Here is a 26,196-nt window from a genome sequence, read left to right as displayed (position 1 = left end):
AATACATTTCAGACAGCTATTTCTGAAACTCCTGTCCTGTCGTGTCAGTTATGTAATAATAGTAGGTCTGATTTATGTTTTACCATAATCTCTACTTACATTCTACTCAGTAAACATGGCATCGGCGAAGAACCGCCTGCTCGTGGTGGGTGCTGGGTAACGCTAAGTGCTCTTCTCCCGTGTGGACTCGAGGCTGAATGTGTCCACAGCACCCCATTGCTGGTCGTAAGAGGCGACCAAATTGGGCAACCAGTTGGCGGTGGAGGAGGGAATCATGGTGGTTGAGGGTACTGGAACAAGGACTAGGTGATCCTGTTGCCCAACACACCACTTTGGCCCTAACTTCACCTAGACGGGTGGTTGAATAGGCCCGATTCGATCAATCGGCTGGTCACGACAAGCCCTGTTCTACATTAATACACTGTTGCACCAAATTCTGAGAATTATCATATGATATGTTTTAAAGTCTTGGCGAATTTTTTGGACTCTGAATTTCAATACATTATTCAATAACGGTTTTGCCCAGAGTTGTGTGCCAGAGGGCAGTGGCTCATAGGCCTGTCTGGTGGAATCATTAATCTATTGATTTTTCTACTTTAGTAAATCATCCGGGTATCCTTGATGCTGCAAACTGGAGATTCGCTTGTTTTTAGCATTGTCCTTGTGATACTTCGTGGTGGGTGGGGAGCTCGGATGATGAAACAATAAAAATTCAATATGGCTTACGATACTCCCTAAAAAAATAAATAAATAAACGTCCACTCGACAATAATGATGAACAGCGCACTTCACAGTCTATCGATTAGTGGCCATGGTTTATAGTCATTGAGGCTATTGATAAAATGCCTCTGAAATTAAATCCGTTTGCAGTTTCTAAAGGAATTCAGGGCATTGTAGGGGACGTGAAAAACATTAGACGCTTACGTTCCGGTGCTTTGTTAGTCGAATGTAGCAAACGACAGCAAGCATCAAACCTCCTTTCCCTTCAATCGTTTGTAGGTGTACCCGTTTCAGTTTCTGCGCACCGAACTCTTAACACCAGCAAAGGTATTGTACGAGATCAGGATCGATTGTTCGCTGACATGACAGAACTGGATATAGTCACAAAAATGAAAGATCAAGGAGTTACCCTTGTAAAACGGTTTATCACCATCCATCAGACATCCACCAGACAAACACATATCTGCACCTCAGTCACTTAAGGCAGGATACTGCAATATCAGGGTTGATACATACATTCCTAACCCTCTCAGATGTTTCAAATGTCAGAAGTTTGGCCACGGTATGAACACCTGCACATTGTCTTTTACATGCGCTCACTGCAGTGAGAAGACACATGTAACAGAAGACTGTGACAGCAATTTTAAAAAAGTGCGCCAACTGCTTTGGAACACACTCATCTTCCTCTAAGGACTGCCCGATGTGGAAACAGCAGATGGAGATTAATACGATTAAATTCAGTAAAAACATCAGTTATGCAGAAGCTAAAAGACTCCTACAAACCCAAGGACAGACCGAAACGTGCGCATCAGTCTCCAGAACGCTATCTGATACAACCTTTTGTTTTAAACAGGCCGAAGTCCCAACTACGTCAATCACCTGTCAAACAGATTCGACATGGGTGAAAACTGATACTCCCGAGAGATTTTCCCCAGAACAATCCACTCAAACAACAGTTGTTATTTCATCCCAAATCCAATCTGAGTCTCAAGGTGAAACGTTCATACCACAGGACAAATCACCATCTCAATCAACAATCAACAAATGTTCAACAGGCCATTAAAAGCAAGCCGAAACCAAGGTCAGATTCAACTAAAAAACTTCAAAGTAGCAGAGTATCAAAGGGATCAGAAAATCCAGTTCAGCTATATAATAAATATGGTTCACTTGAGGATATGGACGTGTCCGAACACTCCCATTCCAGGGCACATAACTGTCGCCCTCTAAAATGGGGCGGGATAGATCCCCAATTATTCTGCCTAAAAGATAGTCCATTCCAAAAATATAATATAGTGGAATTGTAGAGGATTACGGACCAATTTTAATGAGTTACAGTTATTAGTCCAAGATTTTGCTCCATCAGGTTTCTGTCTGCAGGAAACCTATCTGAAGCAGATAGATACTTTTAATTTACGTCAGTTCTTTGCTTATCATTCTTTTTCACCTTCAATCCTTGTAAAGCAGGACGTTATCCACAGTCCTCTAACACTCACAACTAATGTCCAAGTTGTTGCTGTGAGACTAACTCTTCACGTTACCTTTACACTGTGCTCTTTGTATATTCCGCCTTCTTTGACACTCCAGCTGTCTGATCTTCAAGCTCTCTATGACCAACTCCCTAAATCCTGTATCATAATGGGTGATCTCAATGGCCATAACTCGATCTGGGGCGGTGCAAACACTAACACTAAAGGTAAAATATTGGGAGATTTTATATCCAATAATGACTTGTGTATATCTAATGACGATTCAAGCACTTATCTGCATCCTGCAACTGCCATTCACTCTTCTCTAGATTTGTCGCTTGCAGACTCTAATCTACTTAATGAATTTGATTGGTCAGTCCACAATGACCTCTGCGGAAGTGACCACTTTCCAACTATTTTATCAGAAATTAATCCATATGGCTCTCCATCATATACAAGATGGAACTTTTCTAAGGCAGACTGGTCCTTGTTTCAAACTTTACCGACTTTTAAACTAAGACCCGAATGTTTCAGCGATATAACTGATTCTGTTAAGTGTTTTTCTGACGTTTTAAATGAAATTGCTGATGCGTGTATACCAAAATCCTCTACAACTCCACATGTACGGAAACCATGGTTTAATACAGATTGTAGACAAGCCAGGAAAGCGAGGAAAAGGGCAGAAAAATATTTCCGATATCACCCAACTGTCCTCAACTTAAACAAATTTAAAATATTGAATGCAAAGGCACGTCGTACCTTTAAACAAAACAAACGACAACCTTGGAGGAACTGTCTCCAAATTAATTCACGCACACCAATGGGCTAGGTCTGGAACATGGTTCAAAGAATTCATCATCGGCAAATTATGTCCCTGAGTGTCAGAAATATCAGAAACAGAAGAAAAAGACAAAAGTTAATTTCGACTCAAATAATGGTGAAGATTACAATGAAGTGTTTTCATTACATGAGCTACAAACTGCCCTTAAGCAAGCTCATGACACTGCAACTGGTGACCCATTACCAGCTACTGAAACATTTATCTGAACCATGTCTGATGACACTTTTAGATATATTTGACCAAATATGGACGTCTGGAGAACTTCCACCTTCATGGCGTAATGTCATTGTAGTCCTGATATCAAAACCTGGCAGGGATCATACAGATCCGTCGAATTACAGACCGATATCTCTAACTAACTGTGTCCGCAAAACCATGGAACGTATGGTGAATAATAGATTGACTTGGTATCTTGAAACCAATAACCTTGTAACAAACAATCAATGTGGTTTCAGGAAAAATCGTAGTGCCATTGATCATTTGGTACGATTAGAATCCTTTGTCAAAAATGCCATAGTTAATAAAGAACACGCTGTATCAATTTTCTTTGATCTTGAAAAGGCTCATGATACGACCTGGAAGCATGGTATTTTAAAGGATTTGCATGATTTTGTTTTGAGAGGTCGTTTACCTCTTTTTATCTCACAGTTCCTAAAAGATAGAAGATTTCAAGTCCGAGTGGATTCAACCGTGTCTGATCATTACAATCAGGATCAGGGTGTCCCCCAAGGCAGTATTTTGTCTGTCACATTGTTTAGCATTAAGATCAATAGCTTATCTATGGAATCCGAGAAGGGACATTGTCGCGTTGTCGCATTGTCGCGTTGTCGCCCTCTCAAAACCAAGCAAAATGAGGCAAAAATTAACCAAAGCGCGACAATGCGACAACGCGACATTTCGTCTATTTGTCGCATTGTCGCGATGTCGCGTGTCGCGTTTCGAATAACATTTTCTCTGTTCCTCCAAAGTGCGACACGCGACATAGCGACACTTTTCAAGGTCAAAATATGTCGCGTTGTCGCATTGTCGCCCTATCTAAGATATGTAAGAATTCACTAAAACGCGACACGCGACAATGCGACAACGCGACATTTCAATGTCGCGATGTCGCACTGTCGCGTGTCGCGCTTTGTTAAAATATTGACCATAATCTGCATTTAACAAATTGACTGAAACGCGACACGCGACAATGCGACAAAATGTATGTCGCATTGTCGCGTTGTCGCCCTTTTTGTTACCGGTGCGCATGTGTAGAAAGTGAATTAATCTACGCATGCGCTGAAAATGTTATACTCTATTCCAGACTTCACTGGTCTTCCTTACCTCCAATGGTTTTTGAAATGAAGTAGTGCTCGAAATGGCAATGGGCCTTCTCTTCTTGAACTTAATGCAAATCTTTCTTTATTGTTTTACATATTGCAAATGGATTTAGCCAGTCAAGTGTGTTCTTGCAGCAAATCGAATTAGTAGCGCAACTATTCATTGTAATCACGGCGCACTGTACCCCTGTCATTCAAGGCGGGGCAGTTTGCTGAGCAGAGTTAGTCTCTTAGTCACACCAGATAGTTATTATCATACGTTCGAATACCAGCACCATACACATTAATCACTTTGGACATTTCCATGACAGGTTGTGATTACAGGTTGTGAAAAACTAAAATATTGTTAAAATTCAAGCCACATCGGCAAATTCATCAGGTGATGTCCTCGAATGGGTCACTATGTCCCATAATGTGGCTCCTGACAGTTTCGTGGTACAGTCCTGTCCGACGCTGATGAATTTGTCTGAGATCTGCCTCTGTTCAGCCAGCAGTGGATGGATACCAAGTAGAATGAGATATCACTTAACCATCCGTCACCTCAATGACAGTTTAGGTCGACTTTGAACGTCATAGTGGGAAAAAGCCTTACGAATGGACTGTTAGCAGTAAGATATTAGAAACAATGACATCACTTGGTAGAGTTGCGTACACTTGTAGTGCCAGGAACCAGCTTTCCCTCCCTCACTCCTCTCACTCTTCTCGCCGCTCCACTCCACTGACCCAAGGTTTATTGGTATAAATAGCACGGTATTTCATTACAATGATGTATTGTGATGCCCGTTTTCATTTCCGTTTGAATCCTATATTATTAATCCTGCACATAACCCGATTCACAATATGCCTCATAATTTTTTCATACGGATACTAGATCCAGCGATACACATGTACAAATGTACTTGTATCGTTTCAAACCTACGGCTGCTGTATCAAAAAAAATTCAGCAAAAGGGTCAGTCTGAATAGAACCATCCCGTTAAGCAACGACACTCAACCCCTCTGGACTTTACGACTAGATGTACGTTCATTTATCATTGTTCTGATGTCGATCCCTGGCTATCTGAACCCTTTAAAAATATCGAAAAATAATCATGCTTGTCATAGTTTTTTTTTTTTACATTCCGCCGTAACTAATAAAATTTTGATGAAATGTATTCACGCATTACCGCGCGTCGCGTTTGGTTAAAATATTGACCACAGTATGTATTATAAGATATTTACTAAAACGCGACACGCGACACGCGACAATGCGACAACGCGACATTTCGTCAAAATGTCGCTTTGTCGCATTGTCGCGTGTCGCGTTTTATTAGTTACGGCGGAATCCAAAAACTATCATTTATCATCGCATCGGTAATCGGAAAGGGCGACAATGCGACATTTCAATATGTCGCATTGTCGCATGTCGCGTTTTAGTAAATGTTTAGGTTTTTTTACACATCGTAGATAGGGCGACAATGCGACAACGCGACATATTTTGACCTTGAAAAGTGTCGCTATGTCGCGTGTCGTACTTTGGAGGAACAGAGAAAATGTTATTCGAAACGCGACACGCGACACGCGACATCGCGACAATGCGACAAACAGGCGAAATGTCGCGTTGTCGCATTGTCGCGCTTTGGTTAATTTTTGCCTCATTTTGCTTGGTTTTGAGAGGGCGACAACGCGACAATGCGACAACGCGACAATGTCCCTTCTCGGATTCCATGCTTATCTAAGGTTTTAAATGATTCAATTGATGGATCATTATTTGTGGATGATTTTAATATTTCTTGTCTCGGGAAAAATATGCATACTATTGAACGACAACTGCAGTTATGTTTAAACAAAATTAACAAATGGTGTCTAGAAAACGGCTTTAAAATTTCTAAAACGAAAACCAATTGTATACATTTCTGTAGGAAATACAAACCGCATAAAGATCCAGAATTGTTTCTAAATAGTACTCCCATCAAAGTTGTTAAGGAGGCAAAGTTCTTGGGTCTGATTTTCGACTCACATTTAACGTTTCTCCCCCATATCAAGTCCCTAAAAATAAATGCCTGAAGGCGCTGGATTTATTAAAAGTCGTTTCTAATTCAAAGTGGGGAGGTGATCAAGCTACCCTCCTTCACTTATATAGATCAAAACTTATATAGAACAAAATAAATAAATGGTGTCTTGAAAACGGCTTTAAATTTTCTAAATCCAAATCGAATTGTATACATTTCTGTAGAAAATATAAGCCCCATAAGGACCCAGAACGATCTTTAAATGGCACTTTTATTAAAGTTGTAAAGAAGGCCAAGTTCGTGGGCCTAGTTTGCGATTCCCATTTAACTTTTTTGCCGCATATCAAGTCTCGTAAAGCCAAACGCCTGAAAGCACTCGATTTGTTGAAAGTTGTTTCCGGCTCAAGTGGGGAGGGGATCAAGCTACCCTCCTAGACCTATACCGATCGCTGGTCCGTTGAAAACTTGATTATGGCTTCATCGTTTATGATGGAGCCTGCAAAAGCAACCTTAAACTTCTTGATTCTCTCCATCACCAAGGTCAAAGACTTTGTCTTGAGTCTTCCAGAACTTCACCTGTTGACAGTCTCTACGTTGCACAAAGACGTATAAAGTTGTCTTTACAATACATTACCAAATTATATTCGAATGAATCTAACCCTGCCTTTATTTGTGTCTTCAATACCCTGTATGAAGATTTCACTCTGTAAACATACTCTTCAACTCAACACCATTCTATGAATATTGAACAGTGAACAAACGTCACTGATCACTGATCACTTAAAACTGTTACTGAACAGTGAACAGTGATTACTGAACAGTAACCACCAACCACCGACCACCGATCACTCAACGTGGAAAACTGTAAATGAAAAGTGAACATGGACACTGAACAGTGAACACCGAACAGTGATTTCTAAACTTAATATTGAATGCTGAATATAACAGTAAACACTGAACGATGAACATCGAACGTTGAGTACTGAACAGAAAACACCCATCACCGATCATTCAAAACGGATCACTGTGACTGAAAAGTGAACACAGATATTGAACATTGAACACCGAACAGTGAACACTCCGCTTTGAACACAGTGAACACCGAACACCGAACAATAAACAAAATGAACAGTGAATGCTGAACAGAGAACCCTGTACACAGAACATTGTAACTGAAAAGAACATCAATGTATCATCACATGGATCAGATGTGATGATATCACAATGAAACATCCGAGGGTGTGATGCGTCCTCTTATCTCCTCTGGTGTATTTATAACTATCTATGTCAGCATTCGCGACTTAAAACGACACTTTAATAAGTGTTCGTTTTGAAGCAAGACATGTTGGGAACATCGCCAGTTAGTTGAGAGGTCGTACTTCATAAATAAAGACGTTGCACCGGTCCATCCATTCCGGTCAGGTTGCCTTCTGTTAACTCTGTTGAGATAGAAGTTGTCGCAGCTATTGCACTACCACTATTCAGTTCTACCAATAACCCGAAGTACTGTTGAGTGCACTGGTCCTTGTCAAAGATGAAGCCACAACAAACGTAGGCGTACATGTAAATCTGTTTGTGTAGCGATAAGATACTTGTTTACCTCATGAAGTTACCCTCATGATAGAATAGGCGTTTTTAGAAGCTGATTTCGATACATTTTGACAGCTATCCTTATTAAGACAACTCCGATGTTTGAGTCCCATTAATCGTACTAATGTGCCAACGCATCACACAATATGCTTGTAAACGTTAGTTATTAAACATGAAAATGATACTTGAAAGTGCATGTCGAAAACTTTTTCTCAGTAATGCACGAGCAATATGTCGGAAACATGAATGACGACATCGACTCTAAAATCCAAACCAAATTTCTTTACAAACATTTCGAGATAAAGATATGTTTTAAAATATAAAACTTTCAATGCTACTGACCGAAATATCGCCATTCGACGTTTGGAAATAAGGCAGTCCCAGTATCATTAACGGAACTGAAACAAAGCAATTGTCTGAATGACGAATTTATGGAAATAAATTGCTGAAAGCGCACTTCTCTGTTTAAGACTGTGTATGCAAGAGTACACGGTTCAGGTTATGAATGTGTTGTAAACAAGAAAACACTGGTGGAAGATGAAGGATAAATGTTGTTCTTTATGGTTTGCAGATAGATTACAAAATTATTCAAATTGACATTCAAACTGAAAATGTTTTATTGCTGTGGTGGTGATACTCTACGTGACCAAGTAATCCTCATTTAGTTGAGAGGTCGAATTTTCATGGAGGAAGACTTAAGTCCTGACAAACCACTCCATTGGGGTCCCTTATTGTACAGCCCATTCAGGTGTGAGTTGTAGCACGAGTTGAACCACCAAGCCCCTTTATACGTCACAGCACAGTTCTTCGAGTTTGTATCCAGATCCAGATTATTTGCTGTGAATCTGGTGTTGTTGTGATACAACATCTGATCGCCTGAAAACACCAGCAGATTTCTAACTATTACTTGAACACTCCATTCTGAACTGTAACACACCGTTCAGTCATGGCTTGTTTGACAACACTGTATGCGTTTGAGCGAAATAGAGAATAGTATGAACACAGCGTCAACGAGACCTGTGTACACAGAGATTTATGCTGAAATTGACATGTTTACATGTTCTCTCTCTTTTTACATAACGATTTACGGTTTCATAGCTTCTTTTACGTAGAAATGTGTACCTTGACAATAATTTATTACATTCCTTCATTCGCGGTATTCTAATCATCCAATTCGAAGGAACAATGATTTAATCAACACAATAAGAATATATGACATTCTGAAACAATATTACCACCATACTCACCAGCTGTTCCTGAATATTTCCCGATGAACAGAGTGTAGAACTCTGACATGCTGCCCAGGTGGAAACTGTTGTACTCGGCATAGAAGTGACTTCCTGATTTGTTCACCAGGTCAATTCTCAGTTCATAGGTTTTCTGCTTCGTCAGTCTGTGTATCTTCTCATTTCCTGAAATATGACCTCAGCGTACGTTATCCCGAAATTCTGGAGAAGATTCCAGTCACACACTGTGTGAAATGAAAACTCAATCATGGGTTTTAGTGACACCACGGGTCAAGGAGGCGAGTCAATCAGTACAGCAAGATACAGCAGTCTTACTGAAAAACCACAATGGAGACCCTGAGTTTCATCAGTTGTTCCATGTCGGGAATCCAGCCGTTGTGTACAACCTGACGACCAGAAGGATCTCTCTGTTCACACCCAAACACACAACCCAGACGCAAATGCTTAATTTTACGGAAATGATTTACTTTTGACTTAAATATCAATAAAATATTTATCACGACTTTCTTTTCACGAAATTCGTTTTCAAAAAGTCATATTCTATCTCTTCGCCCTTATACATAAAATCTATACTTATTTGCCTTAAACAATAATGACAGTTTCTTTGTATACTAATTACAGACAGATACAACTAATTATGTCTTACAACATATCAGACACCAACTTATCACAGACCGAGAACAAAGATCACTTGTAGTGAAATACTGAAAATTTAAACCATGGAATGAGTATATCATCACAGAAATACGAAGCATTTATGGTTCTGACGGGAAATTGATGTTTGTACGAACCAAGCCAGAAATCTCGGGTGAGGTTTCCAAATCCGTCCATGTATTCAAACCAGGTTCGATAGAAATCTTCTGACCCGTCCAGTCGCCTTTGAAATACCTGTTGACACAAATATATGACACACTGACATTGCCATTACACACTAAAGGAGGAATTGTCATGCTACAGATATTGTGTGGAACTTACCAACCATCCTCCTCCAGTCATGTCACAGTAGGCCAGAAATGACCCCTGTCGGGTTGATTCGGTAAACTCCGTCATCAGCTTCGGGAAACTCGTCCAACATGCTCTTACAGTCTGTTCAATATGAAGACCTTAGTGTATTTGGGGTTATTTCGGTATTTCCTCATTTACATAATGTCTCTTGCGGTCTCAGTGTATATCAATCACTTAGAACAGTAAATGTTGTTCCTGGAATCAACGTTTCGTAACTTGTATCTTGAAAATCAGCATTGACGTAGAATTATGGCAATACTTCTATCAATACGATTAAATTTAAAACACTGTAGATATCGAGGTGAAACGTGAATGTTAAAGTCTCATAACAATGTAACGTTCACCAAACAAGGTCAGAGTCATGACATCATATGACGCTCCTAATACTGTTTATTCAAAAAGTATGTAAGAAAACAGAAACTGAAAATGTATTGTAAGTTTCAAAAACAAGCAGGAGCGAGGAATCTGCCACTTTCCTAAGTCTTACTATCCAGTGTACAAAGACATTTGGGAGGTGTGTGTATTCGGAAAAGCTGTTACCACTGGTTAAAAAAAAGCATTAATATCGAGTTGTCAGAAGACTAACAAAGCTTCAAAGTAAGTGGTGCCGTAACTTTCTACACTACGACGTACTCACCACTGCGCATGTCCGTACTCCCACAAGTTTCATCCCTGGAAGCCAGGAAGTTATCCATGGATGTCTTGAAAGTATCGTAGTTGTCCAGAACCTGACAGTAGTCGCCGGATATGTTAGCATATCCACCACCAACAAGCAACACTACACACAGACATAGTCGGAACACCATGCTTCTCTCTGATAGCGGTTTGTACGGACTGAATCCGAGAGAATGGGTGCTTGAGTGTGGAGTACTATGTACTTAAAGGCTAACTTCAGTGCCAATCAAAATATCCTACATATGTAACAGGAATATGATATACACAATGGCAACACTTGTGGTGTTTATATGCTGTATCACACACCGATAGATACTTGTACATTCAACTGACAAACAGTGCCATGACAAGTGGACCTCTGCTGTAACTAAAGTAAGTCATAATCCCGGCTCTTCCTGGTATCCATCTCCTCGTGGTGCACATACTTTTCTACCTCTTATCTAACTACACTTGATGAGTCGACCACTTGTATAACCATTATTCAACACTTAAAACAAAGTAGATCCGGGTTTCAAAACTGATTGTTCAGTTGTCAGGTCACCAACTAAAGCTATGTATCATCTCAACAATTACACAAGGACTTTATGTCTACAGCCGTACATCACATTTGTTTGTGAAAGTACACTCTGAGTGAGTGAATGGGTTCGGGTGAGTGAGTGACTTTAGTTTTTAATTTAGTTTAGTTAAGTCGCACTCAGCAATAGTCCAGTTATTGGGCGATATTCAGTAAATAATGGAGACTGGACAATCAAGTGGTCAACATGATCAAAGATCTGCGCAACTGTCTCAATCAACCCAGCCAGGCTGACCACCAATAGCACTGTCCATATTTCAAGACCGGTTAAATGAAACATCTGACGTTGTTGATGAACTCTCTGAAACTAGTCACACTATCTTGTGTGGCGATTTTAACACCGACATTATCAATTATTAAACCTCGTACAGGTCACGCTTACTTCAACAGTATCCCTCTTAGCAGAATATGATACCTTCCTGTTATGGCGGCACAAAGTGGAACAAAAGATAAAATGATGATAACACTGAAACAGGAGAAACACACAATACACCAAAATTGATTACACATTTGTGCCCGAACACCTAGGACAGTCGGGCATGAACTCACATATTTATGATTCACCCCCTTTCCATATATCTGATCATTTCCCTTTATCTGTTTCCCTTCATGTCGACATGCTCAATAGTACTACATGTAAAGGTAGTATACCATCTACTCCCCACAAGAGATCAAAAGCTAGTCAACTACAAACTGATATGTTCGAAGCCGAGGTACATAGATTGCTAGGTGACATAACGCCAGTGACTGGGACTGCAGGAACAGATATGATAGAGAACTACTTTGACGAAATTGTCAGTGCATTAAAGAAGTCTGCTGATGAGCAAATGCCTAGTGGACACCACAGACCGTACCTGAAACCTTACTGGAAACGGTCGAATCTCGATCTGTATCACTACAGGATGCACGAAACAGGGAGGTTTTGACCAACTGAAGGCAGGCCCGAGGTGCTGATAACGACTCGTATACCTTATACAAACAGGTTAAATGTGACTTTCGGCATTGTAAAAGGGAGACAATCCGGGAGACAGTGGGATAAAGATATGTACATGGAGTTAAACTCTGCTCGCGAAGTAGATATTCCTGAATTCAACCGGATTGTTAGGATTCAAAGAAAAACTAAGACCGTTAGAACACACCTGAAGTACAAGGCTGAAGTTAGTAATTTGTGGGCAGACAACTATGCAGATCTATTATCACCTCTTGAACTGCCAGAGATTGATAAGGACTTTCGTAATGAGACCCACTCTAGGGTAGACCAGATCTTAAGAATACCACTATACATGACGATACCACTATACTCAAAATGGACATTGACGTGTGTGAACTAAACTATTGAAACAATGCCAAAAAATGAGAAAATCAGCTCGAACGAACCAAACCACTAATGGACATATTTGTGTCGTTCTCGGTGTGGTCCTCAAACAATTAAGGAAATTCTTTAACATGATGGCACATGCCTGTTATATCCCTGCTTTGTTAAGACCCGGAACAGTTCTTCCAATATACAAAGGAAACAAAAAGTACAGATCAGATCCAGCGAATTACAGAGTTATCACCTTAATCTCCGTCATCGGAAAAAAATGTTTGAGAAGATACAGTTGGACGGAACTGAGAGGTATGTAAAATATATGGAACCTGATTTTCCACATAGACTGCCGTGTGGATTGCAACCAGAGGATGGTGCAAACTTGGCTACCTATGTACTCAAAGAAGTGATATCTTTTTACTCGGAAAGGTCCTCCAACGGATCCACTTTCTTTCTCGACAACGAGAAAGCTTTCGATCGCATCTGCCACAACAGGCTGATGCTAAACCTATTTATGCTTGGTGTGCAAGGGAAAGACTGACACATAATACGTCAGTCGTACCATGAATCGACTGGATGTGTCAAACATACTGACAAGACAAGTCGAACGTTCAAAGTCAGACAAGGCGTACGGCAAGGGTGTGTCTTATCCGCATGGATGTTATTTGTGTATATAAATGAACATATATGTAGCCTATAAGACACGCCCTTGTCGCACGCCTTCATCATTTACGACAAGGTCTTATTCTTGGACGTGATCACCATACAGTAGTCCTAATCACGACTCTCATAAGTCATAAGTAGTGGCCGACACATGTGTCCTTAGAAACTAACCATCAATATGCTTGCCAATGGAGACTGACATATACAGCAAACACTGTGTCCTAGCATTCCAGGGTTAAGGTATAATTGACCAGTCATGCCCTTTCAGCCTGGGTAATCACATACCGTCCATGAAATCGAACACAATATACGCAGGATCCTTTATGAGTACTCATTCGGAATCCGAAAGGAGTACGAGATCTCGTGCTAAGGCGAGAGAAACCTTGAACTCACTTGGAGATATTGGTCTTAGAGCTGGTGGCCTAAATCCAACCTGTTGGCTAAACCACAGAGGTTTGTACTACTGAAAATAATATGTCCTGGGTAGAACACGTGTACACTCATATCCACATACATACAAAGAAGGTACACGTATATGGATGTCAGTGTACGCTTGTTGGACCCAGGACGTATTCTTTTCAGCAAAACAAGCCCCTGTGGTCTTACTGTATGACGTAGAGTAATAATTCCATGCTCCTTCTACGCGAGTGAGCGGTGGTCAAATATGTCTCGGACAAGAACAAATAACATTGAAACTATATAGCGTCACTTTACACCAACTGTGTAAAATGTTCGTCAGAGATCTTCGATCGTTCCAACTATTCAAAAAGATTAGCTATAGGACTGTGACAGCTACTGTAGACACAATGAAGCCGATGTTCCTTGGGAGGTTATGCCGAAGCAATCACAGAGCCTTCGAAGCTCCAAGATCCTGAAATCACTGGTACATGTATAGACAGTGAGCTATAGACAATGATCCATTGTAAAACTTCCCTTTTTCTCTTTACAATACATCACTGTGTGCGTTGTGTTAAGTATGTGCGTTGGGTTAACAGAAAAAGCACTCGCCGAAGTTACTGGAGGAAGTAAAGATCATTCATTCATTCACTCATTCATTCATTGTACTCACCACCCTGTACACACACTAGCATCTACACAACACACTTTACACACAAACATGCACACCACGCTGTACTCAATTCAATTCTCCTTATTCAGTACAATGAGTGCGTCCTATGTACAACAACAAGGACCATGCATTATACAAAGACTTAAGCAAGCACAGCAAAACAAGCTATTTGATAGAGAATTTATCTAAGTGTGTCCCAGCATGAAAAATATAGCATTCCACAATCCAAAACACCTAGTTTCATACTACTAAGTACAAACGTTTATGACAGAGCCCACTGTACAGCATAGTCTATGCATAATACAGGAATGCAAGCAAGGCTATATGATGGTACTATCGATCTGTATTGCAAAATACCTATTTATGTGTACCAGGGCACGAAGGCCATTGTATTCTACGTTCAGTGATCAAGACTTATGCAGGTACGACAAATACATACAATCGATAGTCACAGAATGTTTATACAGGTGTGTCCACGCATGGAATATATAGCATTCCACGATCAATGATGCATAATACAACATTACAAGGTACAAAAAAGAGGTTTGAGTCCTAACAGTTATAACAGACCATATCAAATGCAACCTGTTACCATGGATACCCATACAAGTCATCAAGACTTGGAAAATAGAACGGTTCGTAACCGGTAATTCATGGGTTTTGACAAGGTACAGATATATCGGGGCATAGAAATAAGTTTTACACATCCAAAACACGAGTGCAGGTACCACAAGAGGCTGGGATAGTAAGGTCCCATATTAATAATCAGTGATGTATGCTACATAGGATTTATTCTATACGAGAGCTTTGTTACTGAGGTTGGAGGCATGGAAAATGTAGCAGGTCACGGTTCCTATAACTGATTCGTCGTGGGAAGATATGAGTAGGTTTAACTTTGCCATAGTTAGGAATGCAGAATATTTAAGGGGTGTGTATCTTTGGTGGAGGTTACCATAAGTTACACAAGTCAGCAGGAAGTGACATTTAGTCACGACGAATTCAGTGTTACAGACTTTACACAGTCTTTCATGCCTTGGCATATCTGAACATCTGCCAGTTTCAATGGCTAGTTTATGTGAGCTGCAGCTGAACTGTGCACGCTGTACTCACAAAAGCATGTACACACCACACATTACACACACAAACGTGCACACACAAACGTGCACACACAAACGTCCTCACCACCCTTTGCTCAAAGGAACTGATACAAGCGCACATAAAATACCCTTCACTGTTAAAGTCAACAACATTGCATACCTACCTTGATTGGCATTCTCGTATTCATTGCGTAAAGTGACGTAACTTCTGCAGTTACCTCAAACACCGCTCTAACCAGGATAATGTCGGATAATTATTCCTAACATTGATTGGATTTCAGATTCAACTTCCATGTCAGTACACTTTACTGTTGCTCTGAGTTCTGGTTTATTAAGACTGTCATCCACATGTCTCCTGCATTCATAACTAAATATTGATTCAATAATTCTTATTTTTACGTAGTTGTTTGATCTCAGTGTAGTGTGATGTAAAAGAGTCAGTGTCCGTGTTGTGATAGTGTGATGTAAATGTGTTATTGTTGTGGTGGTGATACTCTACGTGACCAAGTAATCATCATTTAGTTGAGAGGTCGAATCTTCATGGAGGAAAACTTAAGTCCTGACAAACCAAACCATCGAGGTCTCACACTGTACAGACCATTCAGGTGTGAGTTGTAGCACGATTTGAACCACCAAGCCCCTTTATGTGTCACAGCACAGTTCCCGGATTGTGCATCCAGATCCAAATTCTTTGCACTGAATCTGGTGTTGTTGTGATACAACATCTTGTCTCCTGAAAATACACAAACATTAGCATATTTCTGACTATTACTTGAACACTCCATTCTGAGCCGTAACATACTGCTCAGTCCTGGCTTGTTTAACAACACTGTATGCGTCTGAGCCAAACACAGAATAGTATGAACACAGTGTCAACGAGAGCTGTGTACAAACAGATTTATGCTAAAATTGAGCAACATGCTCACGTGTCATCTCCCGTTTCACATAACGATTAACTGATTCATAGCTTCCTTTATGGAGAAATGTGTACCTTCACAATAGGGTATTACATTCCTTCATTCTAATCATCCAGTTAGAAGGAACAATGATTTAATCAACACAATAAGAATATATGACATTCTGAAACAAACACAAAGTAATATTTCCAACATACTCACCAGCTGTTCCTGAATATTTCCCGATGAAGAGAGTGTAGAACTCTGACATGCTGCCCAGGTGGAAATTGTTGTACTCAGCAAAGAAGTGATTTCCTGATTTGTTCACCAGATCGATTCTCAGTTCATAGGTTTTCTGCTTTGTCACTCTGTGTATCTTCTCATTTCCTGAAATATGACCACATCTTAAGTTCTCACGAAGTTCTGGAGAAGACTCCAGTCACACACTGTATGACATGAAAACTCAATCATGGGTTTTAGTGACACCCCGGGTCAAGGAGGCGAGTCAGTCAGTACAGCAAGATACTATGGAGTATTACTGAAAAACCGCAATAGAGACCCTGAGTTTCTTCAGTTGTTCCATGTCGGGAATCCAGCCGTTGTGTACAACCTGACGACAAGAAGGATCTCTCTGTTCACACTCCAACACACAATCCAGTCGCAAATGCATAATTGTACGGGAATGATTTACTTTTGGCTTAAATATAATAAAATATTTATCACGACTTTTTTCGAAATCCGTTTTTAAGAAGCGCTATTCTATCTCTTCGACCTTATATATGAAAGCTGTGCATATTTGTCTTAAACCTCGGTAACAACAGTTTCTTTGTATACTAGTTACAGAAAACCAATTTGACATACAACATATCAGACACCAAGTTATCACAGACCCAGAACTAAGACAGAAGAACACTATCATATGCTTCACTGTGTTTTTGTGGTCAAATACTCAACACTTAAACCATGAAAAGAGTATAATGTCACGGAAGTACGAAGCCTTCTTGGTTCTGACGGGAAATTGATGTTTGTACGAACCAAGCCAAAACTCTCGGGTGAGGTTTCCAAATCCGTCCATGTATTCAAACCAGGTTCGATAGAAATCTTCTGACCCGTCCAGTCGCCTTTGAAATACCTGTTCATGGAAAATCAGTGTCCCATTGTGCGAATATTGAGATATATGACAAATTGACATTACCATTACACATGAAGGAAGAATTGTCATCCTGCAGATATTGTCTGGAACTTACCAACCATCCTCCGCCAGTCATGTCACAGTAGGCCAGAAATGATCCCTTCCCATCTGTCGGGTTGATTCGGTAAACTCCGTCCTCAGCTTCGGGAAACTCGTCCAACATGCTCTTACAGTCTGTTCAATATGAAGACCTTAGTGTATTTGGGGTTATTTCGATATTTCCTCATTTACATAATGTCTCTTGCAGTCTCGGCGTATATCAACCACTTGGAACAGTGAATGTTGTTCCTGGAATTAATCCTTCTTTACTTGCATCTTGAAAATCAGGATCAACGCAAAATTCTCAACCATTTATTATTCTATCGAGGTGAAAAGTGAATGTTAAATTTAATAACAGGAGAAAGCTGAATAACATTTTATTGAAGCATATAACAATGTAACTTTCACCAACCAAGCTCGGAGCCATGACATCATGTGACAATCCTTAACAAGGAGCGAGGAATGTGCCGCTTTTCTATGTCCATTGTACAAAGACACACAAGAAAAAAAATGGTGATTTACAAAAATTTACAAAATTTAAATGTCATATTTACAAACATTTACAACGATTGTAAAGGTGATGTTTACAAGGCTTGTAAACTTTTGTAAATTTAGGAAGGATTTTACCACTACTTCTTTCAATTTTTCCATTTCTCAAGAATCCCCATGAATCTGTATACTTACTAATTGATTATATTTTTTGTTCTGTTATAGTTCTTACTGTTGATATGCATAATAGATCTTGCATGTGACATATTTATTCATGAAAACTGAATGGAATAATGGAAAGGAATAAGCCATAATTTGTATAGTCCATTTGTGCTTTATATCAATGCAACTGCGTCTGGTGCGAGAAAACATGAAAGTTGATGTGTACGGCCAGCATTGATCTATATACCAAGTACTTGTGCCTGTTAAAACAGATGTCTTACCTTTGTTCGAGATCATCATCCCAAGCTCATTCCGGTGATTTTACCACTCTACTCCGTGGGAACTATATGCATTCTCTAACTAACACATGTCACTAGACCTTTTATGTTGGTGCTCATTAACGGTGTTATGTAATTGGCGTATTCAAGAAATCTCATAAACATGTCAATAGATAATTGGTTGTGATGTCAGTACCTGTGGAATGAGCAAATACTCAAATGAATTAAGACAAATCATTGTGTAACAAGATTTATATAATCATTTACAAGAAGTATGTTACAGAATATTTAAATGGTGCGTGCCGGTCTATCATTTGTTTGTTTATGTTCGGCGTACATAATTTTTTAATTTATCATTCATACATAAAACATAACTTACATAACTGTACACTCTGTTTTGCATTTGGTAACTTTCGCAAATATAAGAAATTCTTAAAGTTCTACACTTTCTACTTCACTTTATACACAACTGACTCAACAAGATGGGAAAAAACTTTTCCATACTCTGTCATGGTTTTCCTTTCTGCTTGAAGATGTTTTTTGTCTTTAGTCTATGGTTACTTCGGTGAGTATCCATAATTTAACTATCAAGACACCAAAAATAATTATCTTACCAATAACATTCTCATAAATGCTCTATATTAATACAATTAGTTTGTATGTGTGGAATGCACTTTACAAAGGTAAATATACCAAAGTTCTAATAAAAGATTATCATATGACAAACCACGAGGTTAATTCTTCAATCATGTTTAGTATCAAATCTAAAAGAAGAAGTGACGAAGAGGTAGGCAGATCTTAAGATGGACAGATTATTAAGATCAGATAATTCACTATTTCCATATAAGATTGTCTTCAAGCTTTACCCATGTTTGTAATTCAAATTTATATACATATGTGACAACACATGCTGCATTTAAATTTTGTATTGTATGTTGTATGGTACCGGTGTCGATATAAACTGTAAAACTGTTCACAATCCCATTTAATTTTTTTCAATTAAAAACAAACACAATAATTAAGCACAAAAAATGAAATGTGTAAATCATTCCCTCTGCTGGTGATGGCTGTGTGGGATTAGTTAAACGACCAAACCCAGTTGAGCAGGCCTTATTATAATCCTCTTACACTTAAAATAAACAACTTCAGTCCAACGAGGATATCACTAGTGGGATTATTTGGCTGATTTGAGTTAGTGTTTTGATAACGCTTAGTCTTGATGAACAATAGTCTATTTCAACAACATGGTCAATTGGTAAAATTCATATTAAAGTGACATACCTCTATTTACATGTTTCACAAACCGTTGTGTACACGTGCACTGTCCATGGTATTTCTTGGTTGGAGAAGTTACAGAGAGGAAGAGTAACTCAAAGTAATTTGATGGCCTTTTGAGATCTAAATACATATATGAACACCCGTTTGGAAAATGCAGTTGATCATTGCACACCAACATACGGACATTTTTGCTGCCGTGAATTTGAGACTTTACATCTACAAACCCGTTCAGAATATCTGTCAGCGATATTTGTGACAGAGTCGTAGAGTATCCCTGCCATTCAGTAAGTGTTTAGTATATTGAATCACGATATGAGAACAACAGCTCGACTAATTGGCTGATCAAAGGTTTCCTACATGTCATAAATATCCTTCCTGGGACTTAATCAGGCTATGGGGGTGGAATATATTCCCCAGGTAACACCAGCTGTTTTTTTTGTTTTTTTTTTGTGGTTGAGCTGAAGGATTACCTGTTGCATGTAATTTCAATTATAATGTATAATTAGTATAAGACTGATTTTGGACGTATTCTTACAGACGTAAAACGTTCTTCTTTATGTTTTCAGACATAGGTTTCATCAAAAACAACAATGACGGAGCAATACAGACTAATCCCAGTATTTATGCATATACGTATTTTGAGCTCCAATATCACACGTCATTATATGGATGGAATAGTGACCTTAATAGATATATCCTTTTCAAAATCGCTGAGGCATTTCAAAATCAAATTTAACACAAATATATTTTAAAAACTAAATTGATTGTTTATCTCTTTGTAAATGTTTGTAACGTTTTCAGACAGGAAATTCTTAGACGATGTTGTATTAGCAGTAATTCGACTTTATTTAAGACTTTAGTTGTAATACCTGCTATTCATTTTGTTAGGTTTTCAAAATGCTAATTGCATTTTTCCCATGAATTTACTTTCACAGACAACTGTGAGGCAGGCTCTACGGAATGCTGAGTCTGTAAGAGGAATGACCCTAAATCCACAACAGATGTAAGAATATAATTTGATATGATTTAAATACAGTAACTGCAAGAGTTTCAATGCATTAAACCATTCAACAAGTAAAACGTCTGGTGTTTCTACAATAACCTCTACATGAATTTATCTTCATTGTGCAATAAATTTTGAATTGTATTTTTTCAGGTTGGAAACAGGACAGAATAAGAACGCTAAGGCAGCTCTCCCTGTTATTCCGCACGCTGAGTTTCAAGGTATTGCAGTTCTGCTTAATGCTCTGTCCTATATGCATCAGTGCACAGCAAAAAATGAGCACAACCTACTGTCATATAAATAAGAATGCTCTTTTCTTGAGCTCCAAACGTGACTTTTGTTGCACAATAAAATTATGCAACAAAATGTGATGTTCAAGGGCGATTTTGTTCAACCGTTTGAATCGGTTGCATGTGTTTGGTGACGACTTCTTGTTATAATTCTGTAATCACTCTATAATATACGTTAGTTTTATTGAAACATAAAGTTTCTGTCAGGGTATTGTATCTTGTTTGTTGCAATGGCTATGACAAGATGTTTGCAGACAAAAAAGGAAACCGTCTCAAGAAAGAAAAACAACCAAAACAAACACAGTGATGTCATGAGAAAATGTTCCAGAAAAACTACAGTAAGTAAACATGAAAACCAATTTAACTAGCTTTCGGGAATCAAGAATTAGATGAAACTGTTTTAAGAGGATGCACTATGTAACTTAGCTTACCATCAAATAACAAGGAAGAAGGCATGTTAATTGATGAATCTCAACTGAGATGATATCAAGGCATTAGGCCTTGTTAATTAATGAACCCTTACTGGCATGACTTGCTCATCAATGAACAAGGGATTAGGCCTTGTTATGTGTTGAGGCTTTGTTCAAGGCTGGGAGATACAGTAACAATCACTCCACAGTATTAATCCTAGTCTGTCGTACAGACCCTGAAGTATATATATCCAAGAAAGCCCACGCAAGTCTAGAAAATGTGGCAAGTCTAGATTTCCTTAGCTTCAGAAAATGAAGAAAGTCTCAGGGCTCCATTTCATTATTTTTTTCACTATGAACGTTTTTCAGTAAAATATGTTCATTTCAGAGACTAGCTGTTAGTCTGTATTAATCCGTGTGATCTTTCAAAGGAGAAAAAAGGTTGTACCATACAACACCTGTGTTCTAATGCACTAAATACACAAGTATCAATAATACTTGATATGAGATTATGGGAATAACCATTGATTCTATTTTCACATTGGTTTACCATTCACTTAATGCAAGTATAATCATACTGACTGTTTTCTTCAGAAATCGAGTCGAAGGGATGCGACAGGCAGACCTCCCGAGCCATAAGAATGCAAAATATAAACCAGTTTTAAAGAATGCACAACTACAATGCTACCCCATTGTTTTTTTATTGTATATTTGATAATAATGTGCAACATGTTTTCCGTAAATTTGTAAATGGAATGTTTTTGTATGAAATTTAATCTTCCTCTTTCTTGTTGTAATCTGTAAATAAACATCTAGTGTAAGCTTGACACTGTCTATTTGTTTTGGGGTAATTTCATTCGCATGAAAGACATGAGTATTATAAAAGTGAAACAAATTCCGCATTATAGAATACCATTTCCACCAACACTGCAGTATTGACCACGGAGCGCTATCAAGCGAACATCAAATTTATTCCAATGTTATGATATGCTAAATTCCTTGTTCACGCGTCATGCAACACATTCAGCACATTACAACTTTCACCACCTAAACAACCCACTCCTCGGCGCATTATCGCGATGATGACACTACAAGATGTCAAACCAGCCTAAAACTCAAAATGTTTTTTTATCCAATTTTTTATCCAAGAAAGATGCAGTAGAGTTGCGGGGGAAATGGAAGCAGTGTGACTAGCCACACCTCAAATATGGTTCCTATGCCATATGAATAAAATGACAATGCACAAAGCCGAACGAAGGCCATTCTGTGTATTTTACAGGCACAAGGCGGATAAGAACTTACTAGTATTGATCACGAGATAAAAAAAACCCCAAAACATATGAAATATCAACATGTCAAATATTCCACCACTGTAAGTACTAGTACTAGTAACATATATTCCATTATATCAGTTCTGCTGTTTGTAAGAAAATAAATAAAATTGCAAGCGTACAATCGCGATTCAGAAGTGCAATATGTTGTACCAGGGAGCCTATATAGAGTATTGTAGAGTATCCCTGGTTGTACTTGGACTTTCGTCCCTCGTAAGGAAGCCCGCGGGAGACCAAACCCAGTCATAGCTGGTGGCTGTGTACTCAAGTGTAACGACGGCAACCGATTGTCTGCTTCATTTGCTGATACGCCGAGCGCTCATAAGGTGGGGCCCATAGTGTGTTCAGAAAGATGTATTTGATGGGCATTTTAGAAGTATGGCGAGTCACAAGAAAGTAAGATTCTTTGTGGATATCAACTTTTTGTATTGTATATGATGCATCGTTTCAGTATGGATTGATATACCGTTGTCAAACAAAATCAAATACACTATGTTGTTATCCATAAAGAATGTATGTAGAGATGTTGGGTTTTGTAAATCTCTGAATTTGATCCAATCAAAAATCATCTCAGTAGAGATGGTGAACTACTGGAAACTGTCATTCGTCCAAGTACAAAGCAGGACTTGAAACTGACAAGCGTTTGCACCAGTTTCCGTGAGATCCAGTCATCCATGAAAAATGGATGTAGTTTGTTTGCAACCCAGAGACATAAAAAACGTAATATTTACAAGTATCACACCTGCTTTATAGCATAATGTGGCTGAGACAGGACTCGGGTGCATGAGACATCAATCAATTTATTTTGTTTATGGCGTATAGCCTGATAGGTGTTAAGTTCAAATGGCATGTGGTCAATGATTGAAGCTGTGTATTGTATATTGTCTTTAGCAGACAGGCAGCCATACATACAGGTGTCAATAAACCAGACATTAAGCTTTCTCTGTGGTAGAGGCTGCTTCTTACAATCAACATGTTTTTTTTATGTAACGAGTAGATTATTTACTTGTTTGTGTACACAACCAAGATTAGACTACTGCTCACGATCTCATACTCCGGGCATGCATACTGTTTCAAGCTCCGCGAACCTATTCACTGAGTATATGTTATGGGCGCAGCGCAGCACAACTGTTGAAACTACTTCTTCCCCCAGCGCTGGGTGAAATTTAGTGAATCGCTTGAACTCCGAATTCGCGGATTTTTTTTCCATCGCGGTTTTTTTTCTTTATAGGCTGAATTGGCATTTTCTATGATTTGTTTTGGTAACTGCATACCGAAAGGTATCAGAATCTGCAAAGTTGTGTTTTCCTTTTTTATGTGACCTTTTAGAAAGTTTCGTTCCATGAGATAACCTGTCAAAATAATACAACATATCAAAAATGCCCTATGCTCCAGGGTGGGCAGTTCTCTCTGGAGGTCTTGATGTTTCTCTTTTTTGGGGACAGTGTCTGACCAGCACTATGTTGCACCATGTTCAGTTTATTAATTTGCGTCCCCAGTCCAACATGAAATTTATCACCTCGAAAACGTTTGGATGGGTTTTTCAAACAAGTTACTTTAACCTCCCATGCCAACCTCTTACCTGTTATTTGTCCAGGGCACATTTCTGTCATGGAGTTCCATTCCTGAAGGTTGTTGTTTAGTTATGTTAAATATAGCAGTATGTGTTAACTGCAACTAGCCCGTGTACAACAGGTGTAGTCCCACGAAGCCTAAACTTATTCAGTTAGGTACAGTTCACTCGGCTTATTGGACTTCATGCCTCAATGATTTTATGGGATTATGTTGATTGTTGCTTGGCTGACCACAGAAGGGAAGAATCAACAGAAACAACAGAAATCAAATATGATTGTAAAGTATTTCAAAAGGTGACCTATCCATCTGTATCACTGGTACTATTGGTAAAGGTTGGATCGACCACATGATTCATAGCAACATATACTGTCATGTGTTATGTTATCACAACACAATCTGTATCATTTAGCATATTATCAGAGGTGACAAGGTGATATTGTTTATGGTTATTGTTATTCACTGTTCCAAAAACACAAAATAAGTGGGATATTGAGTCGGAATTATTTTCTAAACAGCTTGCGCATAGAGAAAGAAACACCCATGCATCTTCACTCCACCGAACACTGTGGTAAGAGCATCAGTATCCTACCCGTAACAGAGTGACCACTCTCCACTGAACAGTGGTCTGTCCCACTCTCATTTCACGCCCCAATTACCTCATTAATTATGTCCAGGGGTCAATCTGTAATTAGCCTTTGGGATTTATTAGGTGTGACTTTGAGGCCTTGCGGACCGTTTTACTATCACCCACCAGTTATCTCCCCTTGTGGATCTTTACAAGTTGTAAATGTCTTGTAAACATCATCTTTCCAAGCTTGTAAATGTCTTGTAAACATCATCTTTACAAGAGATTTACAAGCTTGTAAAGGTGAACTTTTTTTCCAGTGACATTTTGGAGGTGTGTCTATTCGGAAAAACCTTCACCACTGGTTGAAATGCATAGATATAGAGCTGTCAGAATACTAACAAATCTGTAAAGTCAGTGATGCCGCAACTTTCTACACTACGACGTACTCACCACTGCGCCTGTCCGTGTTTCCACAGGTTTCATCCCTGGAAGCCAGGAAGTTATCCATGGATGTCTTGAAAGTGTCGTAGTTGTCCAGAACCTGACAGTAGTCGCCGGATATGTTAGCATATCCACAAGCAACCACCAGCACTACACACAGACATAGTCGGAACACCATGCTTCTCTATGATAGCGGTTTGTACGGACTGAATCCGAGTGAATGGGTGCTTGAGTGTGGAGTACTGTGTATTTAAAGGCTAACGTCAGTGCCAATCAAAACACCCTATATATGTAACAGGAATAAGATTCATACAATGGCAACACTTGTGGTGTTTATATGCTGTATCACACACCGAGAGGTACTTGTACATTGAACTGACAAACAGTGCCAGGACAAGTGGACCTCTGCTGTAACTAAAGTAAGTCATAATCCCGGCCCTCTCTGGTATCCATCTCCTCATGGTGCACACACTTGTCTTCCACTTATCTAACGCCATTTGATGAACATGAGCTGAACACTTGTATAACCATTATTCAACACGTAAACCAAATAGATCCGGTTTCAAAGTGGATCGTTCAGTTGTCAGGTCACCAGCTAAACCTATGTATCGCAATAATTACATAGGGACTTCGTGTCTACAGCCGTACATCACATTTGTTTGTGAAAGTACACTCTGAA

The 26,196-nt window shown here is 39.1% G+C and overlaps 1 protein-coding gene and 1 pseudogene across 1 annotated transcript; both read right to left on the bottom strand.

Annotated features, from left to right (window-relative positions):
• Positions 1-8,554: 8,554 nt before the first annotated feature.
• LOC137255253 (fibrinogen C domain-containing protein 1-like) lies at positions 8,555-10,984 on the bottom strand (annotated as a pseudogene).
• Positions 10,985-16,083: 5,099 nt separating this feature from the next.
• LOC137258304 (fibrinogen-like protein A) lies at positions 16,084-25,702 on the bottom strand. Its single transcript, XM_067795977.1, has 5 exons — positions 25,527-25,702; positions 17,709-17,827; positions 17,497-17,593; positions 16,684-16,848; positions 16,084-16,298 (listed from the first exon to the last, which is right to left on the bottom strand). Exons 1-5 carry the CDS (start codon positions 25,693-25,695, stop codon positions 16,084-16,086), a joined length of 765 nt encoding a protein of 254 aa, XP_067652078.1. The 5' UTR covers positions 25,696-25,702.
• Between the last annotated feature and the right edge of the window lie 494 nt (positions 25,703-26,196).

This window comes from Haliotis asinina, chromosome 1 (assembly GCF_037392515.1).
Source record: "Haliotis asinina isolate JCU_RB_2024 chromosome 1, JCU_Hal_asi_v2, whole genome shotgun sequence".
Classification (NCBI taxonomy): domain Eukaryota; kingdom Metazoa; phylum Mollusca; class Gastropoda; order Lepetellida; family Haliotidae; genus Haliotis; species Haliotis asinina.
Note: the sequence above shows the minus strand (reverse complement) of the source record. Positions and strands in the feature narration are given on the sequence as shown.